The following is a 19,752-nucleotide window of genomic DNA, read 5'->3' as shown; positions in this document are numbered from 1 at the left end:
TTGATTTATTTTTCGTTTGGACTTGGCTAAGGAAGAAACGCGTATGAATGTTTTCTTGGCAGGTGTTTCATTACCAGGCCAGTAACGTCGATCGATTGCAAAAAAAGACTTACTTTCAAGGATTAACGCTTGCTCGATGGCTAACAGAAGTTTTCATTTCCGTGGAGAAATATGTATTACAGTAAAGGTCAATCAAGTGCATTCGTTTGAACTTTCGAGACAATTGGATTATACATTGTCTGCGATAATAGCGTGGTGTAATCTCGTGCGAAGAAATTCATCCGAATGCACGATGTACCGATATTCAGAACTCTTAATGCTCGAGCCTTGAGTGAAAGTAGCAGCCTGTCCAGTGACTTTGGCTCTTTCCCTTCTTTCACTGAAAGTAGTTGCACATCTGACGCTTATAGCCGGAGAAACTAACACGGGGAACAGAATTCAGCAGGCCAAACTCCAAAATTCGAGTCAAAAACTTCAAGATACATAAAATTACCTATTAGTGGAAGAAGGAAGCTATTATATTACACTTTATATACAAAACATATCTTCTCTACAATGTTTTAAGCAGTGGGTCCACATATACAAGCGTTACTACTAAAATCATGGCAAATTTTCCTTGTTCAAGCTTTTTTTTTTAAACCGATAAAATATGAAATAAAAGGTTTTAAGAAAAACTTGGAAGCTAGAGGCATAATCCATAACTGTACGTACGGTTATACATTGCATTTATATAGTATATGTGACATAGACACGCGCATGGAAATGAGCCCAATCATTCCTTGTAATTTCACTTATTTTCTATTATTTATCTGTTTCACGATTACTGTAATGTTTTTGGTATTATCATCCATGACGTATCTCATGCGATTTGTTTATCGACAAGAAATTATTTGATAACAAAAATTAAAGTCTGGGCATTATTCGTTATGCAATAAATAGAAAAGACGTATAGATAAATTTGAAAACTTGATACGGGGAATCGATGCAATTCAGGAGCTTCATTGCACATTTATCTATTTAATTTAGCTCTTCCTCGCGTCGATATACAGTCTAAAATTGATCGCGGCTATTCAAAGATCTCAATTACTAAAAATATTTGACCAATCGACAAAGCTTCAATGATGAATTAACGCGTGATGCTTCAAAAACACATTTCCCCGATACACACTGGGAGCTATCCGATACTTTTAAACAAATTTCCATATAATTTTTTAACTCAATGACTCGTCAGATTTCTCAGAGTAGTTTTGATTAATTCCCATAGTGTAAATTTAATGTTAAACGACCGTCCGATGTTCAATGTCTCTTATCGGTATAATTGACGAAAGTAATTAAAATGAATTATCATGACTGAATACGGTTTAAAGCGTATGGTTTAGTGTGGATGGAGCGGTGCGGTGGTTCAGTTGGGCGGAATGAGGGCTCAAGCTCTTCGGCATTGTTGAATATTACTTGACGCAGTTGATCATAGGTGATTCGGTGGGATCTTTTAGCATTTCAGTGCGGTTTCCGGAAGCTCGGAGCCGGATCCTAGGCTGCTCAGTCAATGCGATAGTTGGCTTCGTGGTTCTTCGATAACAGAAACAGAGAGTCAGTGGTCTTCTCGACGTCGTCAGATTCAGTCGACCCGGAGCGTGGTTTGTGCGCAGATTCGAGACGCAGTCGCAACTTACTCACGCGCTTACTGCAGAAATGTGCTCGTAAACTGGCCAGATCCTCTATCTGTGATATACCGAACAACTCGGATTAATTTCTTCAATTTTCAGGTATTTTCTACATATATATATATTTTTTTTATTTAATTAAACATTTTTCTCTTAATTAAAATTCTCCGATTCTCTCATTTACGATAGGATCAATAAAATTTTGCACTTATCAGAGATTAAGCCTTCTTTCGAATTGAACGCGAAGCTCTGTCTTGAAATTTTTACCGGTAGGAATACTAGTGTCTCACATTTCTCGTTATTAAAAAACAGCCAAGCAACAAAATTACATCGAGTGTTATATTAATTTGCGAAATAACAAAGTATATTGCTATAACAATTAATTTGTCTTTTTATATACTTCGTGGTATCTCTCCTTTCAGCTTTCTAAACGCTAGATTTCTCGTTAAGAAGAATCTCAATCGATCTTAATATCTGTACACTTTCAAATAAAATGCCATCCTGTAAAAAATTTTGCAAGTTTTCACTTTTTTTCACAAATCGATGACAAACTTCCTCGTGTATAATTGACTAATGCGGAAGATAACATAATAATTAGAGAGATCTAAAGATAAATTAAATTGACTCGTTTGGACACTAATCTTAAATGTAGACCGATAGCAGTCAACGTCCAATGTGGGAACGTTTGATTCCTAGATTAGTCGAAAAGAATGTTAATCGCGAGGAATAATTCAACGATTGATCGCGACGTTTGTGCAAACCGTGGACACGTGACCTCAGATTGTAATTTCTCACCGCATTGTTATTAGCGATCGAATTACGAAATCTGGATAATAATAGTGACCCGTAAAGGGAGATTTTTTTTACGAGTCCTAAAACTGCCAATAGAATCAAGCGAGAAGGAGATGGAACGTTCAATTTCACGAGGAATATTGTGGAACATTGAAAGAAACGAATAACAGAGAGACCATAAAGAGGTTGTTAAGTGCAAACTACATCGTTCGCGATGTCGAGTCGATTGAATATTATAAATTAATTTGGATAGACGAGATGATGGTCGGTGTACCTAAAAAAGAGGTCAGCATTGATGTTTGGGTCAATAGACTAGTCGCTCCCTCGAAACGTTCTTATATCATCCTCGGCATGGCAATTGACGCAAAGATTCAACTCTCGCGCGTACGTAGCATCGTGCAAGAGAGAAAAGTTATAGAGAGAGAGAGAGAGAGAGAGAGAGAGAGAGAGAGAGAGAGAGAGAGAGAGAGAGAACGGACGTATAAACAGTGATAGTGGATGAAACGTTATTCAGTAAAAGTTTTCAGAGGAAACGACTGGGATGAGTCGACTGAAACTCGCAAGGATGGAAGAATCGTACGAATTGTTATAAGGACCCGAAGAAAAACGGCCTCCTTCGTTCTTCTTAACTTTCTCATAGATTAACGGCGAGAAATTGCTGCGTTTCTTTCCGAGAGAGTGAACAAGATTCTGCGCTCCGACCAGATGAAAAAGCAACTAATCTCCGTTACTAATAACATTCACGCTGTACGTACAAAATTGACGAAACATTTCACTCTCAAACGACGAATACCTGTTAAGGTGAAAGTCTCGGTCGAGCTTTGCTTCTGGATCGAATCTTCTAACCAGACGTAACAGAGAAATGGAGCAAAAAACCAAAACGATCCTATAAAGTCGAATTGTTCGATCGGGGGAGGTTTGAAAGGTAGCTTGGGATATTTATGTAACGCGATCATCTTTTAATTTACAGGAAGTGTGAAAGATAACGATAAATTAGGACCAATGATGAAATTACTGGCAGGCGTGGAAGAGTTGAACGACTCGTCCGCGACGTCTCCGAAAAACTCTCAGGAAAATCAGTGCCCGGGTGAAAAACCGGAAGCTGCCAATCTCTTCATTATGAAAGTAAGTGGGATTTGTGTGTGAGTTTTTTCTTATTTTATATAATACACCTTTGAGAATCGTTTGACCCGTCGATTACGAAACGCGACGCGCTTCGATTGTCAAGCCATCAAATTTTTCGCGTTCGTTTCAGCTCGGCCGTTGCTTATTAAATATTCTCCAATTTGAAAAAAAAAACTTATATACGCGTGGTCTGGTTACTGTGGAACTTCCGCCTTTGGGCAAATAAGCATAACTTTCTATAAACTACGCTATAACAATAATCAGTTTTCCTGCACGTACATGTTCTCGTGATTACAGGGCACCAAGCCGTACCGAAATGTGCATTTTTATATCGGCTATTCTCATCCATCGATGATTACTGCGGAACGCCGTTTGCCTTAATCGCTGATTTCGCGTGTTCAGAGAAATCGAATAATTTGCCGTTTTCTGCAAATAATTGCCTCGCGGTTCGAGTATTGTTGAGGAACGTAATTATACAGGGTGTGTCATTTAAAACGCCCAGAATGGACGTCTATACATTTATAAATATAAGAAAACGTTTATCTCCGTAACTATTAGAAATGTCGACTTTTTGCATCGAGAGAAGTTTTGTGCAAAAAATTGATATCTCTTGTTGCGTGTACGTGTAGATACATGTTTTGTATACGAGAGAGAGACAGCGCCCCATAGGATAGGAATTGAAAGTATCGGGTAACGGTAAATATGGGGACGAAGAATGTAGATTAAAGGATCTGTGGGGAAAAATTAATATTAATTGCTAAATGGTGATGAACCAATAATAGATTGTATACTGTGCCGAAGAACCGATTGGATGAGCGGTAAGCGCCAAGAAGAAAGCTCGCCAATGGACTTGACACAGTTGGATGAGAGGCAGGTCCCGTTGTGGCCCACTTTGCAACTTTCTTATCTGTGCGGATGAGATGAACAACATAGAAACGGTCCTTTCACATCCCGACCTCGTACACGCTTATTATTACTAGATCGCCATTTATATACACGTGTCCCATTAATCGTGTGTATATAGAGGAAACGTCATTGGTCTCTCATTATCTCCTGTCTCTCTTAATGTAACAATTGGCCTCTCTAACACCGCTCGGGAAGTTTGTAAAATTTCAAAATTCACTTTCACTCTTGGACGTCCACGAGAGCCGAGTAGAAAAACCTACGGTGAAGCTGGTGACCGCGGCGTCGTGGAGCAATCAAACTGAAAAAGAAAGTCCGGTTAGAAATAATATTCTACTTTACCCAATGCCACAGTTACGTAATACATGGGTCATTTTAATGTTGTTTCTCTCTAACATCAATGTTTCGAAAACGCGTACATATATATATATATATATATATGTGTGTGTGTGTGTGTGTATAAATTTTTGTAACAACTCGTGTCGTCGTCGGATCAGTATATCTACTGTAACTATGCAAAACTGTTTCAAGATGACGCGTTTTACAGCTAGTCGACAAAAGTTACGCTTTCTTGTTTCCGGAAACACAACTCAGTGATTCTATACATCACGAATGAATGATTTCCCGTTTATAGCACAATGTTCACAATTATTGGATGAGAATTTGCAATGCACTCATTGAATTGATCGATCCAGGAACCGGAGGAGTTTGAGAAGAAGAGACGGAGAAACGAGGCTCCGAGGGACGAAGATGTTACGCCGGAAGAGGAAGAGAAGATGAGACGACTGCTACCTTTCGAGGAGGCTCCCGAGTATCTCCAGCACAATCCTTACATACTTCACGGATATCGAGGTTTTCTCACCACCAAATTATGCGTCGAAAGGTTCGTATTGGAAAGTTGCATCAATTTCTCGGATAATCTTGAACCTGACCTTTTGTTTCCAGTGTATTTTGGTGGACGAACGAGACAATAAATATTTGGAGCCACATTTTTGGCTGGATGCTATTTTTTGGACTGACCTTGTACGACTTATGTTTAATAAATATCCATGCACCAATCGGGGATAAGATGATCGTTGCACTTTTGCTAGTGTGCTTCCAGGTAAGATGGTCCTATGGACACTTCCGAGTAGACTTGACTCGCAGAAAACATATAATTCCTTACTTTTCAGGCTTGCATGATCCTATCGTCGGTGTACCATACTTTTTCCTGTCGCAGCGAAAAGGACTACATGTGTTTTCTGTCCTTTGACCTTTTTGGGATAGCCTTGAGTCTATTGTCCATATACCTTTCCGGGGTATATTATGCTTTCTGGTGTCACAAGGTAAATCTCGATAGGCGATATTCGCGATGGTCATTGAAATATATCCTCTCACTTTTCGATACAGGGTCTTCAGCAGTTTTACTTGATAACAGTGCTGGCTATCTTTGTGGTTGCAATGAGTATGCAGATACCTAGTTTAAATGTTGATAGTAATGTGAAGCTAGTCGTTTTCGTTGCCTGGGCAGCTTATGGAGTCTTGCCAACGCTGCATTGGAGCATCGCTATGGGCGGCATGGAAAATCCAATTGTCATGATGCTACTGCCAAGAGTTATAGGCATGTATGTTATTAGCGGAGTAGCGTTTGCTATATACATGAGTAAAATTCCTGAACGATTTTGTCCAGGTAACCATTATTACTTATCCTGAATATTTTCCAATTTATCGGTATACATGTACTAATTTTAGTAAAAATCTCAGGTTGGGTAGATTATATAGGTTCTTCCCATCAGTGGTGGCATTTCCTAGTCGTATTGGCCTTGTATTATTGGCACAACACTGGAATGCTCTATGTAGAGTACAGGATGCACCATGGGTGTCCAAGTAGTGTGGTTTTGTGACTAAAGGCCTCCTATGACCAGTGTACGTTTCCTCTTGATTTCTCCTATGCCTTGTAAAACTCCATCATACTTTGCACATATATAAATTACTATTTTCTTCTTTTCAGTATTTTCTTTTCCAACCGCGCTGGAATGCGGCTGCTCCATGGAAAAGAAATACTGGCTTCAGCCTGAGCCCCACTTCCCCTTTTACGCTCTAGAAATTGGGGAAGTTTGCATTGTACGGGGTAATCCATTATTGTCATACGCCGAGACAGCTCTGCGTTAATTTATCGACGGTTCAAGTGTTCAACTTTCACGCTACTTGTAAAGCATTGCAAATTTATTTGCTACTCGTATGCAGTGTAAAGAAATATGACAGGCCTATTAACACCAATGGTCGTATCGATAAACCGAACTAAGCTCGAAATGCAGCTTAATGATTATACTTAAAAGAAAGAGCCAAGTTAAGCTATAGAATGCTTAACGGAAGACAAGCTTGTCTGAGTTGAGACAGCTAATATTTATGCAGCGATCAAATGATCATTTTTAAATGTAAACAGACGTGTACAAACAATTTTTCACTTGGTTTACTGTTATCAACCCGTTTTAAAGAATTATATTGAATAGCTTCGTGCTCTATGTCAAAAGATTACGAATCTCGCCTTAGTTAGATTTATATGTATATGTGAAACTAGATAGATTAAGAAAATCCTATATTTATTTTTTTATAATCCCCTATTTTAATTGCGATGTTTTTAATATTTTTATTCCTACGATACGTGTTATTTTTATTAGTTTTTAATTATATTATTTTAATTGGTGTGCTTCGCGCGACAGCGGAAAACTAGTATATGTAGCAATTTAGCTGTGGAATTAAAGAAGCTTCTATATATACCGATTTTCTATTATTGTTAAATAAAAATTGTTTTTATGAGGAAAAAAATGTATAAAATAATATTTATTTTTAATACTATATTAAAATCGGGCATTTTGGAGGGCTAGTAGTTACTGATATTACCCACAGGACTTTGGGATACGATCGATAAGTTAGTAATCTAGCTACAACGATAACGTGTAGTAGAAGACACGTATTTACTTTATCGATTATGCGAGCTTATCCTTGAAAATTTATTTTAAGCATTGCGTCTTTTATATCGCTTATTCTTCTGGTTTTCAGAGCAGATTTATGCGCAGGTGATACTGGTGATAGTTATAGTTATCGTATCAGTATCGTTATCATTCACGCGTTGTCTAATTCATAGAAATGATAAAATAAGTATGTACACACTTCACAACAAAATGAAATAAACGCCAAAATTCGTAAAGAATTCGCGCCGCATTATTTTTCTATTCAATTTCTTGTCATCGTAACGTAATACCTTCTTTGTTTGACGGATTATAAAAAGAGAGAGAATTATACTGACGACTCTGATCTGTTAGAATTGTAATTTAAAAATAAAAGAAGATTTATCATCGGGCAGCCGCGATAAGAGGATGTTTGTAAATGGATAAATAACGGTCAACGAACGAAGTGGGTAAAGATGGGGGACGATTTTTAAGGTCGGTCGACAAATCAGTGTTGATGTTGATGAAGGCTGGGAGAGGTTGAAAAACTTGGAGCTGAGACCAGTTTTGAAAATCCTTGAGACTTCAGTTGGAAAAGGAGTAGAAGGAGAAAATCGAGAGAAGTGACTGCCGATCGCTTTGACATTCGGCCGGAAGTTATACACATATGTTTCCGACGTCGGTTTGCGAATTGGCGCACGCGCGATTCAGCCGAAAATGTCGACTGGCTGAAGTACGTTGGCTGTTATCATGACTAAAAGCGATTCCATTGGTTAAGTTGCAAGTGCAGAGGGTCCACGAGGAACGTGGGAAGCACCGATAAAAAAGGAATAGGCGTTTAACGTGAAACGTAATCGCAAATCGGGCGATTTTATTTGGGCAGCGCTGGTCCTTATGTCAAGTCAAGTTATTGGCAGGGCCAAAGTGCCAACATGAAGAAGCTCTTCTCGAAGATCGACAACACGTCGAAGGAGCCTAACAGTTATGTGGGGAAAGTTTTCGTCGTCGGCCGTCATACCGTCAACGTCGAGGAAGTCCTCGCTGAAGGTTTTACTCCTAACACTTTAATCACCAATCCCATTACACGATTTCACTTCTACATTTTCTATTTCTCTCTCTCCTATCTCAATTTCAATTAATTTATCCGTGCTCTCATTAAGTCATATCTAATCTCTTTTAATCTCTTTCCATGGTTATTCCCAAGACCCTCTTACGAACTCTGCTCAATGTCAATATCTGTCTTACTATTTTTTATCTGTTGTCACATGAAAATTATTCAAATTATTTTGAGCTTATTTATTTTAAAGCATCATCCACCGTCCAATTTTTGTGTCAAATCTTTCATTTTTATTCTTTAATACCTTATGAACAATATTAGTCTTCATTCATATCATTTTATACCAATAGTTTATAAGTCCTATGATCAATCTTAATTGTTCTTAGTATATACTTAGTATACCTAACTCACACCTTTACTATGTATTAAATAAAAGTTAACTGATACTTTCACTCTCTCTCTCTCTATACAGTTTTACTTTATCATTGTTTGTCCAGCATGTTAAGTAACTTCAGTGAAATTAATGTAGCAAGTAATTCTTTTACTTTTTAGGTGGTTTTGCCATTGTGTTTCTAGTAAAAGGTACAGGAGGTCGTTATGCACTTAAAAGAATGTATGTTAACAATGAACACGATCTCAATGTATGTAAAAGGGAGATACAGATTGCGGTACGTAATATTTCTCCAAAAATTATTCGATCATTTCTTCCCAGTATAAATACAGTTTTGGAAATTTTCACTTGCAGAGTAACTTGAATGGACATAAAAATATCATAGGATATATAGATAGCAGTATAACTCATGTAGGTGGAGGAGTGCACGAGCTTTTACTTTTGATGCCTTATTGTAAATCTCAAGTTCTTCAAATGATGAATAACAGGTAATTATTTCATATAGGTATGAATAGTTTTGTATTCTCAAGATCAAAGTGATAATAATATTCCCACAGGTTACAAACTGGATTTTCGGAAACTGAGGTGCTTCAAATTTTTTGTGATGTTTGTGAGGCAGTCTCTAGATTGCATCATTGTCAAACACCAATCATACATAGAGATCTTAAGGTATTAAGCTTGCTGAAGTTGAAGAGAGAAAAAGATTTATCAGTTACTTATTACTTTGTAGGTTGAAAATATATTGCTTAGCGATTCAGGCAATTATGTATTATGTGATTTTGGGTCAGCAACAGGAAAAGTTTTAAATCCTAGTCTGCATGGTACAGCATTGGTTGAAGAAGAGATTAAAAAATACACAACAGTTAGCTATAGAGCACCTGAAATGGTTGATATGTATTGTGGAAAACCAATTACTACCAAAGCAGATATATGGGTAAAAATGATGGCTTAAAATCTATTTCAAAAGTAAATTTAAAATACTTTATATAATTTTTTTTTACTTAGGCTCTAGGGTGTTTACTGTATAAACTTTGCTTTTTTACATTACCATTCGGAGAGAGTACTCTAGCAATTCAATCAGGAAATTTTACCATACCAGACAATTCTAGGTACAATCAATTTTACTAAACGTTTAAATATATGATATAATATAATACTTTTACAGATACAGCAAATCTCTACACTGTCTTATAAGATACATGCTAGAGCCTGATCCAGATTTAAGACCTGATATATATCAAGTAGCAGTTATTGCTTTTCAAATCCAAGGGAAAGAATGTCCTGTGCAAAATTTACACGTAAGTATACATCTTTCAAAGTAAGCTGTTATTGTCAATGATTTATAAGTTATTTAATACTATTTTATCCACAGAAAGCTCCAACACCAACAATAGAATCTTTACCATCTCCTATGTTAGAATCTGACAATGTGAAGCGTGCTGCATCAGTAAGAACACCCAAACCAACTCCAGTAGCACAGGTCGAAGGAACTTCTGTAACTCCTAGACAACGACCAAAGGGCCAAACAGTGACGACTGGACCCATTAGTTTAAGCGGACAAATAGTGAGCCAGATATCAGGCCAAGGGAACCAATTACAACTTTCAAGTACAGTTGCAAATCAGATTAATTACGTTCAAATTAATCAGCAAATCACTCCCATTAACACACCGCTGTCCTACATTAGCCAAACGGCTCAAAATGTTCAATCCCTTCCTACAAATCCTCAACAACCAAATCAAATATCCGCTCAGTCGTCTTTTACCCAAGTCTGCACCCCTAATCAAAGTATTCCCTTTGGACAAGCCCAAAACCAACCACAATATAGCCAATCACAAAGTCCAATGATTAGTCATTCGCCTTTAACGCAACAGTCACCTGTAACTGTACAAGATAAAAATACTTATTACTTTGAACCACGACAACTTGAAAAGTCGTCAAGCAATGCCGAGGACGAAAACTTGGAGGCTTTATTCCCACCTTCCGGTTATCCAGATCCTTTTAAAGACGATGCGAGGGCGATGCCTCCACCAACTAAAATTCCACCTCCTGTTGCCCCAAAACCAGCATTAAGTGCTAAGGGACTTCAAAGTAAATCTTTACCCAATAAGTCTTTGCCCGTGACTTCTGTACCATCGAGATTAAACATTCCTTCAGCATCTGGAAAGGTCACTACTGCACCTACCGTACCATCTTCTTTAACATTACCCAAATCTGCTAATAAAACTGAGAGTTTGAGCCAAAATATTAGTTCGAGTACTTCGCCACCTGAGAGTCCTACATTGTCTACCTCGAGACATAGGAGAAACGTTAGTGATACCAGTGCGTTTAATAAGTAAGTAAGATTAATTTCAAGAAACACACATATGAAACTCTCAACTGATTATTGTAATGTCACTTATAGAGCATTTGCCAGTGAAACTACTCAGTTCTTAGCTCCATACGAAGCCTCAGTTAAGTCACGCACTGATGTTAGTACACCCACTGGAGGGATATCAACTGAAAAAAAATCTTGTATAGGAAATAGCGCATCGCATGTACGTATTGTAAGTACGATAAACGCACATTTTTATTTTCCGTTCTTTTTACTTTACATTTATTTATTATTTCATTTATCGAAATTTTTATTTTTAATCTTAAAGTTATTTAATTTGATTATTTTATTTTGTATAAAAATTATCTGATTAGTTTATTCAGAATTAAGTTGTTTCTGCACCGCACACACTAATATCTTCATTAATAAGCCCGTGGTACGATTTCTTCATTGCTCCTTACGTTTCGGCGCTGTTATATTTTAGGGAGAGCTTGCTAGAGTACCATGCTCGGAAGGAAGATCGTTGAGCGCAGAAGTGGCTGCTTGGAATCCATTCGAAGATGCGCAGCCATTTAATCAGTTAACTGAAGATCATATTTTTGGTGCCGAATTTGACAAGATCAGAAGAGGGAGTAGTTCGAGTACAGGTGGTGTGAAAAGTCGAGAAAGTCTTGTGATGAATTACTCAGAAATTCCTAATGACCCCTTCGAATCTGCACCATTTAGTTTACCAAGTAAGATAATAACATTATCAAGACACATTATTCATATTTAATATTAAATGTATATCAGCTTTAATGGTAACATTAATTGCTCGTTAACTTCAGCAGGGAAGAAAAACAAAATTGGTTCGAAGACAGCAGCCATCGCTGGAGGTAATGCATGAATTTATTTTCTGCTATTTCTTTCTCCTATTCTTCAAATAAGAAATCGGACTCTACGTACGAATTTTCTTTTTTTCCGAGCTTTATAAATGCAATCTATGCATTGAAACGATGAGTTTTACTAAAATTTAACGATGCTACCAAGAAATAAACTAAGAAACAGGATTCGAAGGGCTGATTAATCGCGTACAGGTTCTCATTAACATCACATCTTCAGTACAATTTTCTGCACTAATTCTTTTCTGTTACTCGTTTTCGAGTTTCGAATGCAATCTCGGTATAACGATTGTTTATCATTGCATTTGCACCTAAAAACGTTTATGTACCTTCCTCTAATTAATAAACAATACCCCAATTTAATTTTATGCACGATTTAATTACGCACATCTATTATAGCTACTTATTGCTTTTCACGCTTATCACTTTTTTGAGGGGAATTTTCCTTAATCATATAACCGGTGGACATCCAATTTTATCCAAATTTCACCAGTGATACTCGAGTAATAAAAGTAAATAGGAAACAACAGTCGTTGGCTAGGCCATTGGTCATTTTTTTTTAAGTCACTAGTAATAGTTAATATTATTATCATTCGAATCAACGAATGTGTTATCACTGGATATTTGTTGTGCGAATTTGTTTCGCAAAGAGGGCAACGTTCGTACCTAAAGTATTAATACTGTGCTAAATTAGATCAACAGGCGATTGTCGATATATCCAGACACAAAATGTTAAAATTCGATCTACATACTGGTTTTATGTAGAAACATTGAAAAAGTTTTCTATTAGTTACGACATTAGTTTTTAGCAAGTATATATATATTAAATTAAACAATATTACTTGTATTTATGCTTTTAAAGAATACTTATATATTTTAAAGACATATATAAGTATCAAACTATATTTTTCACACTTGTACCTGTGGTAAAGCTAATGCTTTATGCAGACTAGAGATAGAGTATAGAATAACATAAAGAAAAAACATTCAATGTTAATATACTTTATTTTTTATCGTTGAGAATTATATTGTGAAAAATATATTATGATGCATTTTTGCTCAGTTCTCGTGCTCAATTACGATAAATAGCAATGGATTCTTAAGACATTTTGTTTCTTCCAAAAATCACTCATTGAAGAACTATATAATTAGATTCAAGGGGTATAAGAACGTTACGAGAAATGTAATTACTAAAGAAAAATGTTACTTATTATATGTGACGTGATATTAAAATTTAGACTTCGACTTTCTAATGTAGTTGTTCCTATGATAGGCTGTATCAGACAAGTTTTTCTGTTTGTTCTCATATTGATTGCCAAATGAATAAGATTTGCATATAATATAGATACATATTTTGCAAAGCAAATGGAGTTATGCATAACTCATATACAAATACATCTACACTTAGATAATATGCGCATATAGTGATTCAATAAGATATTTTGCCCTATTTGCATATACCAGCAAGAATATTATATGATACACATGATCGTTCTTGTACAGTACAGAATTTAATTCTGGCCTTAATTGTGGAAAGAAAAATGGATGTTCATAATAATACATATGTATAGTTTTTTATAAAGAGGACACTTTAATAATGGACAGATAACTTTTTTATTTAGAACCCAGAGAGTACTGCAGAATTATTTTTCTTTCCACTTTCCATGTACGTACACATACTGTACCTATGTATTAATATAGAGGCGAACAAATTATACATATATTAAGCTCTCCATCCAATCTGGTATTAAAATTAATTAATCAATCTTTCAATTATTGCTACTACTACTATTACTACCTACTACTATTACATACAGTGGCTATAAGAGTTGTTTGCTTTGTTCTTCTCTTAATTCGTACAAAACATACGTGCTTCTTACGTGTTCGGTTTTGTAATGTTGGTGGTATAAACTATAAAGCTTTTCATGCAGTAAAGAAAGATTATTTTTGAGCAGTATGTACAATCATAATACTTGATAAAAATCTGGAATGATAATTCTAGATATGAGAACTGAAATCTATATTTTTCACTTGCTCAAAAGTTATTTTTTCTCGCAGTATCAAGGTATTTTATCTATTTTTATCATTGAAGGGATAAGTGCTACCATTAATATTGTAAATATGAAATTGACGAACTTAAAGAGCTACAAAGGCCTGCGAGCATTCATGGAATTATGTTCTATGATACCAGGCTTTTGCTGCCTGGAGCTGATAAATGTGCTTACTTCTGTAATTGCAATATTTTTTGAATCGCATCGAATCTGTCCACTGTCTGGAACAACCTAATGATTTGGGAGGCATCGGAATTTCTCTAATATTATAAAAGACCTAGTATCATATTAATTTTATTGTAATAGTGTTTCTTCTCTAGTCCTTCATGGTTTGCCTCCCACAGTGCCTCTACATGTAATCGGTATTTTACTTTACATTACTTTATGAATCATAAACAGTGCCATCGTGAGACCTTGCATTTTTTCTTTTCATTACGCTGGATGGAGCGCACATTAATTCTAATTACATTAGGCTTAATTAATATGCAAGATTCAAATCGATCTCATTTATGAGAACTGTAGGGGGCGGACGAGTTCGGACCATTTCTCGCTGTATTAAAGCAAATAATGTTACAGCAATAAATATGTACATTAGCATATGGACTACTGTTCTTTTCAATTTGTGAAGCTCTAAACGCAGCAATTCTTTGTCAAAATATCTTGAATATATTCTTTTATCTTTTTTTTTGACGTTGCTTTTGACTATTTAACTATTCTTACTCCATGGTGTTTTATTCGAATGCATAGATTCAGAGCATTACTGCGTTTTTCGTCTTTCTTATTTTCCTTAACCCCCAGAATCTGATTAGGACTGTTCCAGACTTAATAATGGTAATGGCAATGGTGGTGGTGGTACTAACATTAGCTTTACAATAAAATTATTACTGCACATTGTGTTAAATAACAATGCAAATATTGAAACCATGCGAGGAAGGGAGCATAAACGTTTGGTGCACAATAACTTATTGCACTGTTTGTGGCAGACCTAATCAGACATTTCCTACATTCGTCTTACGCCTGCATTTCTGCAACTCTGTATCTTTCTATTTTCCTAACTTGCAAAATGCTGTACAATTATTTATTTCTTTTGGCTCACTACTGCGAGTCTATAGATATTGAGTTCTGTGATATCTTTTTGTAGTGGCTAAAATTTATTAGATAGGTAAGTACGCTATTATTTAATCATATAATCAGCCCGAGAGATCCAGAACAATTTTCATTATATTTAGATTCGAATAGTGCGATTTGACAATATTATTAAAATTGCTTCTGTTTTGCAGGGAAAATCTTAAATGGTAGAGCAAAAGCATCTTTGCCTCAATGGAGTCCAGGAGGGGATCCTCCAATATTGGACGACGAGACCTCGTTGCTCGCTGAGAGTGGACCAGCCTCTCCACCATTCGTACGCGCGCCTTTAGAAGACAGATCAAAGTACGAAAAATTAGCATTTAATACCGATGACGTATCCAGTGACAGTGATAAAAGTATTGCTCAGGAACGAGCGAGGAAAAAAAGGAGAAGGGTGAAAAATGTATTAAGCAGAAAGAAGAAGGAAGTTCCGCATGACGTCAACAATGCTCCTGTGGATTACGAATCTGACGATTCGATTGGATCTGCTAGTGATTTAAGAGCTATGAACGACGAAGAAAAAAATGATGAACGAGACAGAATAGACGAGACTATCTCGCACAGTGTTAGAACTTGCGGCAGCTCGGCCTATCATGCCGAATGTGAGTCTGTTGCGACCCACGAGGATGACAGGCGAGTTAGGAAAATATCGAGGAGACATCTTAGGGAGCAGCAACAGGAAGTTCAAGAAAGGCTGGCGATCATCGACGCGGATCCTGTGGTTGGGCATCAGTATGGCGAAAAGCCTTTGCTCTTGGACGATGAATTAGATCCCGAATCTAAACCCGAACAGACTCATGCGGATCCTTTCGTTGGTCACCAGTACGGACCAAAACCATTGCTGTTTAACGATTGTAATTCATCGGATGAGAATGAAACTCAAATTTCGAGTGTATATGAAAATGTGCGTAATGCCGAAGCGAATGTTAATGAAATTATAAATGAAAAAGCGAGTAAGATTTTAGGGAACGATTGTGTAACCGAGAATGAGAATGAATGTGCAGAGCGTAATAAGGATGTCAACGCAGAGAAGCCTCATTATCTTAAGAACGGAATTTGGAAGATTGAGGACGACGTCTTTGCCATGGCTCCATTTCCGCGAAGCAAGAATAGCGAGGACCAGGAGAATGGATCAAAACTCAGTATTAGCAGAAATAGCTTTTTAAAGTCGCCTACCGGTGGAAATTTGGTGGACCTGAGTCCCACCGTGGAAGTAGCGAGTTCTACTCCAGCAAAAAACATCATTAATAATTCCGCTAGCCTGGATTTTACACAGAGTGTGAAACAGGCACCGTCCAGGGCAAGTTTAGATACCTTAAGGTTAAAAGAGTATTCGGATGAGATTCAAAGGGATCTTTTTGACTCCTCGCCTTTTAGTCCAGGTACCTTCACCAATCCCTTCAGCAGTATCCCACAATACAAGGAGACATCTGATACGTATATGCCTCCCTATTTGAACCAAGGCACGAACAAATTTGATTACTCTAACCTTGTGCCTCAGCCTTATCAAGCAAATAATAGCCAAAAAAATTCCAAGAAATTCGGAGTAACTGAGGTTCACATCGAGAGCGCAGTTTCTTCCAAAGATTTGTTTGGCTCAGTACCGTTCGATGAATTTACATCTATGGGAATTGACGACCATCAGCGGCCAACGTCTCTGCCCCTGTCTCAATCGCCTAATTTTGTTGACAGCGCTCTGAGTACTTTATTATCCAGTGACTCCAAGAATTCCGAATTAAATTACCAATCGACCTCTCATCAACAAACTACCATGCGACCAGCAATGCAACACACAGCAAATATCATTGTTCAAGCGATAAACAGTGTTTCCAAGCCAGAAGGTACTATGTCCGATATCGTTTCTCCAATGTCTCCAGAACCATTGGTCTCGGATGATTCCCCGAAGCATAACAAGAAAGAAAAATTTAAACCTGATAAGTCCAAGTACCACTTGATCAATGAGAATCCTGTGGATATCATTAACGTTCTGCCGAAAGTATCAAAGATAAAATCCTCGAGTCACAAGAAAGTACCGAAAGTCAAAAAGGGCTCAGCGGTTACTGCAGGTTTCAGTAACATGAGCTTCGAAGATTTTCCTAGTGACGAAAATGATGAAAAGCAGATTAAAACTCCAGTGACACCCTTTGAAGTAATTCGTGAACCGGAAAGGCGATTTGGCTCCTTAAAAAGGCGTAGCAATCCTTTCACCTGAAACAGCTTTTTTTATACTTAAGAAATTCCCAAGTGAAGTTTTGTTTCACCCATTGCTCTTTTACCGTGTTAATGTGAATTTGATTATATCTTATAGAGAAACTCTTATTCTTGCTTTTAACATCTTAAACGAATTCTTCAAACTGAGTATTTCTTAAGCAAAGCAAAAATTCTTTAGAATTCAGATTAACTTTAAGAGTACCGTTCCATTTCTTCTTAAACTTGACACTTTTCTACTCCGTTACACGTATAATTGTGATATCAGCATGAAGCTGTATATTTTACGATGAGGTATATACATGAAAGTGCACGTTACTATAATTAAATCGGAAGAATTGTTCTCACAAAAACGGATTTAACTTGTAATATGGAATGTACGGAGGAGTCCAGTCAATTTCTATGTAAGATCAATTGTATAGATTGTTACACTTGGCAGCTCGACAAAAAATAATGCTAAAAACGTGCATCTATTTTCGCAGCTATGGTTTTTCACTGCGTTTGTACACTGTTTCTAAACTTCTACCGTTATACAAGACTAGTTCTTTGATGGAACAAGTAATTTTTCTATAGTTACAAAAACGTCAGCTCTTGATTGGATTAAAGAGTAAACGATTTTCTAATCGGCATCTAAAACTCCTGTGGTATTTTTATTGATAGAAAATTGGGAGTTTGCAAAGGCGCAGACACAGCAACGGGCCAAGCAGTATAATATGCTTATGAAATATTCACAATTTTTCCTATTTTCAATGTTCAAATACCGCGCGATGTTCGTACAGGACATTAACAATTTTTCACTTTAGAATTTGAGCTAACTTTACCCAAGCACGTGTAGCTCGTCAAATATTCAGATTTTCATTTTCAATTATAATTAGAAGTGTGCTGAGAGCATTGTCTGATCTTATATGCTGTATGAGTAGCAGATTGATAATTGTTTTGCTAGCCATAGCAAGAAATCAAGTTGTACAAGAAGGTTGTATCGCAAATGATCTGTCAGAAAACGATAAAAATGCCTTATTGAACGTAAAAGACTGAACTTTTAACAGTCCTGTGGAAGCTTATCTAAATATTCTCTACAACACTTAAATATTCTCCGTTGCTACTACTGCGCCTTTCTTCACTAAGTACAAGATTAGTTGAATGTATTGTGACAATATAAAAATGTCCATAGCTAAACAGCACACCGCAAAACGGCGAAATTCGTACGTGTATTTATGTATAATAATTGTAGGTATTCATATAGTATAAATTAGGTGCCTTCCTTAACTAATTACTATATTAATCCTCTACTGCTGTGTAATATAAAGAAAGCTATTTATATACAATAAACCGAGTCAATTGCAGTAATTTATTCGATCTATGTATGTATTCGACAAGTAATTCGATACTCTGTCCTAAACTTGATTAATCAATTTTAACGAATCGATTGATTGATTTCATCGATTGAAAAATTTCCTGCAAGTGAACGCAGTATTCAATCTATTTCATCACCAAAATATTAATTTATTTATGGAGATTAACACTTTGTATTGAGTTCTCTAACTTCCTCTAGTGGAAATGTTCTATCATTATATACATTCCGATATCTTTTCAATTTTACTTATTTATTGAGATATTCTCCTATGTTAGGTTATTTTTAATTTACATGCTAATTTTTATGCAGCTTAAAAGAGATTTCTGATAATTTTATTATCGGCATTAGGAGTTTGAAGAAAAATTATTGGATTTCATCGCATACCAAAGATTCTGTATTCAAAATTTTATTTTTCATTCTCTTAAGTTAATTAACTACTAAACCTTTTAATCACAATGTTAAATTGATGGTGTTGAGCAACAATAAGTCGAGTCAAAAATGTGTATTATTTTGAGGTAACTAAAAAAATAGTTAGTCGATCTATGAAAATTAAGATAAAAGCTTTTGTAAAAAAGAAATTATTGCGCTGCGGTCCAGAGGAAGTTTGAAAGATTATTGTCGATTGCTGAAGGAATCTACAAGTATATATATATATATATATATTTAGCTACATAAGTCATTTTTCATAATGTAGATTAACTGATTATTGCTTAACACCGTCAAAATATACCCTATGAAAGATTTTACACTCTTTATGTTTCTCGCTTTACATACAACTGTACTACGCAATTATAGAATGATATTTACAAATGGAAGAATGACGACATGTGTATATATATATAAATCATTTTAATTATATTGGTACTGGTTGTCCTCAAACTACTGTATAGATTTTCAGCTGGTGACTTATAAGAGCATTAGGAAAATAAAATGTTTAATAATTTAAGCTTCTTGA

General features: G+C 36.2%; 2 protein-coding genes across 4 annotated transcripts; both read left to right on the top strand.

The window, feature by feature from the left end:
* The first annotated feature begins 112 nt into the window (after positions 1-112).
* Positions 113-7,243, top strand: LOC136779940 (progestin and adipoQ receptor family member 3). The gene is made up of 8 exons (XM_066737901.1): positions 113-1,766; positions 3,427-3,581; positions 5,180-5,367; positions 5,430-5,586; positions 5,657-5,809; positions 5,874-6,153; positions 6,228-6,389; positions 6,475-7,243. The coding sequence occupies exons 2-7, from the start codon at positions 3,459-3,461 to the stop codon at positions 6,365-6,367; spliced, it is 1,041 nt and encodes a 346-aa protein (XP_066593998.1). The 5' UTR covers positions 113-1,766; positions 3,427-3,458; the 3' UTR covers positions 6,368-6,389; positions 6,475-7,243.
* A 137-nt stretch (positions 7,244-7,380) lies between these two features.
* Nak (Numb-associated kinase) lies at positions 7,381-19,463 on the top strand. Of its 3 annotated transcripts, XM_066737896.1 has the most exons (13): positions 7,381-8,461; positions 9,024-9,139; positions 9,217-9,350; positions 9,420-9,531; positions 9,593-9,796; positions 9,868-9,971; positions 10,028-10,160; positions 10,235-10,469; positions 11,019-11,196; positions 11,266-11,407; positions 11,660-11,909; positions 12,003-12,050; positions 15,388-19,463. In XM_066737896.1, exons 1-13 carry the CDS (start codon positions 8,347-8,349, stop codon positions 17,445-17,447), a joined length of 3,831 nt encoding a protein of 1,276 aa, XP_066593993.1. In that variant the 5' UTR covers positions 7,381-8,346; the 3' UTR covers positions 17,448-19,463. The 3 variants fall into 3 exon arrangements, with proteins under 3 accessions (XP_066593993.1, XP_066593992.1, XP_066593991.1); XM_066737895.1 differs by having other exon boundaries at positions 10,235-11,196; positions 11,266-11,398; XM_066737894.1 differs by having other exon boundaries at positions 10,235-11,196.
* Positions 19,464-19,752: the final 289 nt, after the last annotated feature.

This window comes from Prorops nasuta, unplaced genomic scaffold (assembly GCF_024137725.1).
Source record: "Prorops nasuta isolate Cenicafe-Biocafe unplaced genomic scaffold, Cenicafe_Pnas_1.2 PNAS00018, whole genome shotgun sequence".
NCBI classification, from domain to species: Eukaryota; Metazoa; Arthropoda; class Insecta; order Hymenoptera; family Bethylidae; genus Prorops; species Prorops nasuta.
Note: the sequence above shows the minus strand (reverse complement) of the source record. Positions and strands in the feature narration are given on the sequence as shown.

Coding starts and splice junctions, on each gene's coding strand:
- Nak (XM_066737894.1), top strand. CDS start 8,347: ATGAAGAAGCTCTTCTCGAAGATCGACAACACGTCGAAGGAGCCTAAC. Junction 8,462..9,023: donor CGAGGAAGTCCTCGCTGAAG/GTTTTACTCCTA, acceptor TTTACTTTTTAG/GTGGTTTTGCCATTGTGTTT. Junction 9,351..9,419: donor CTTCAAATGATGAATAACAG/GTAATTATTTCA, acceptor ATATTCCCACAG/GTTACAAACTGGATTTTCGG.
- LOC136779940 (XM_066737901.1), top strand. CDS start 3,459: ATGATGAAATTACTGGCAGGCGTGGAAGAGTTGAACGACTCGTCCGCG. Junction 5,810..5,873: donor ATGCTTTCTGGTGTCACAAG/GTAAATCTCGAT, acceptor TTTTCGATACAG/GGTCTTCAGCAGTTTTACTT. Junction 6,154..6,227: donor TCCTGAACGATTTTGTCCAG/GTAACCATTATT, acceptor TAAAAATCTCAG/GTTGGGTAGATTATATAGGT.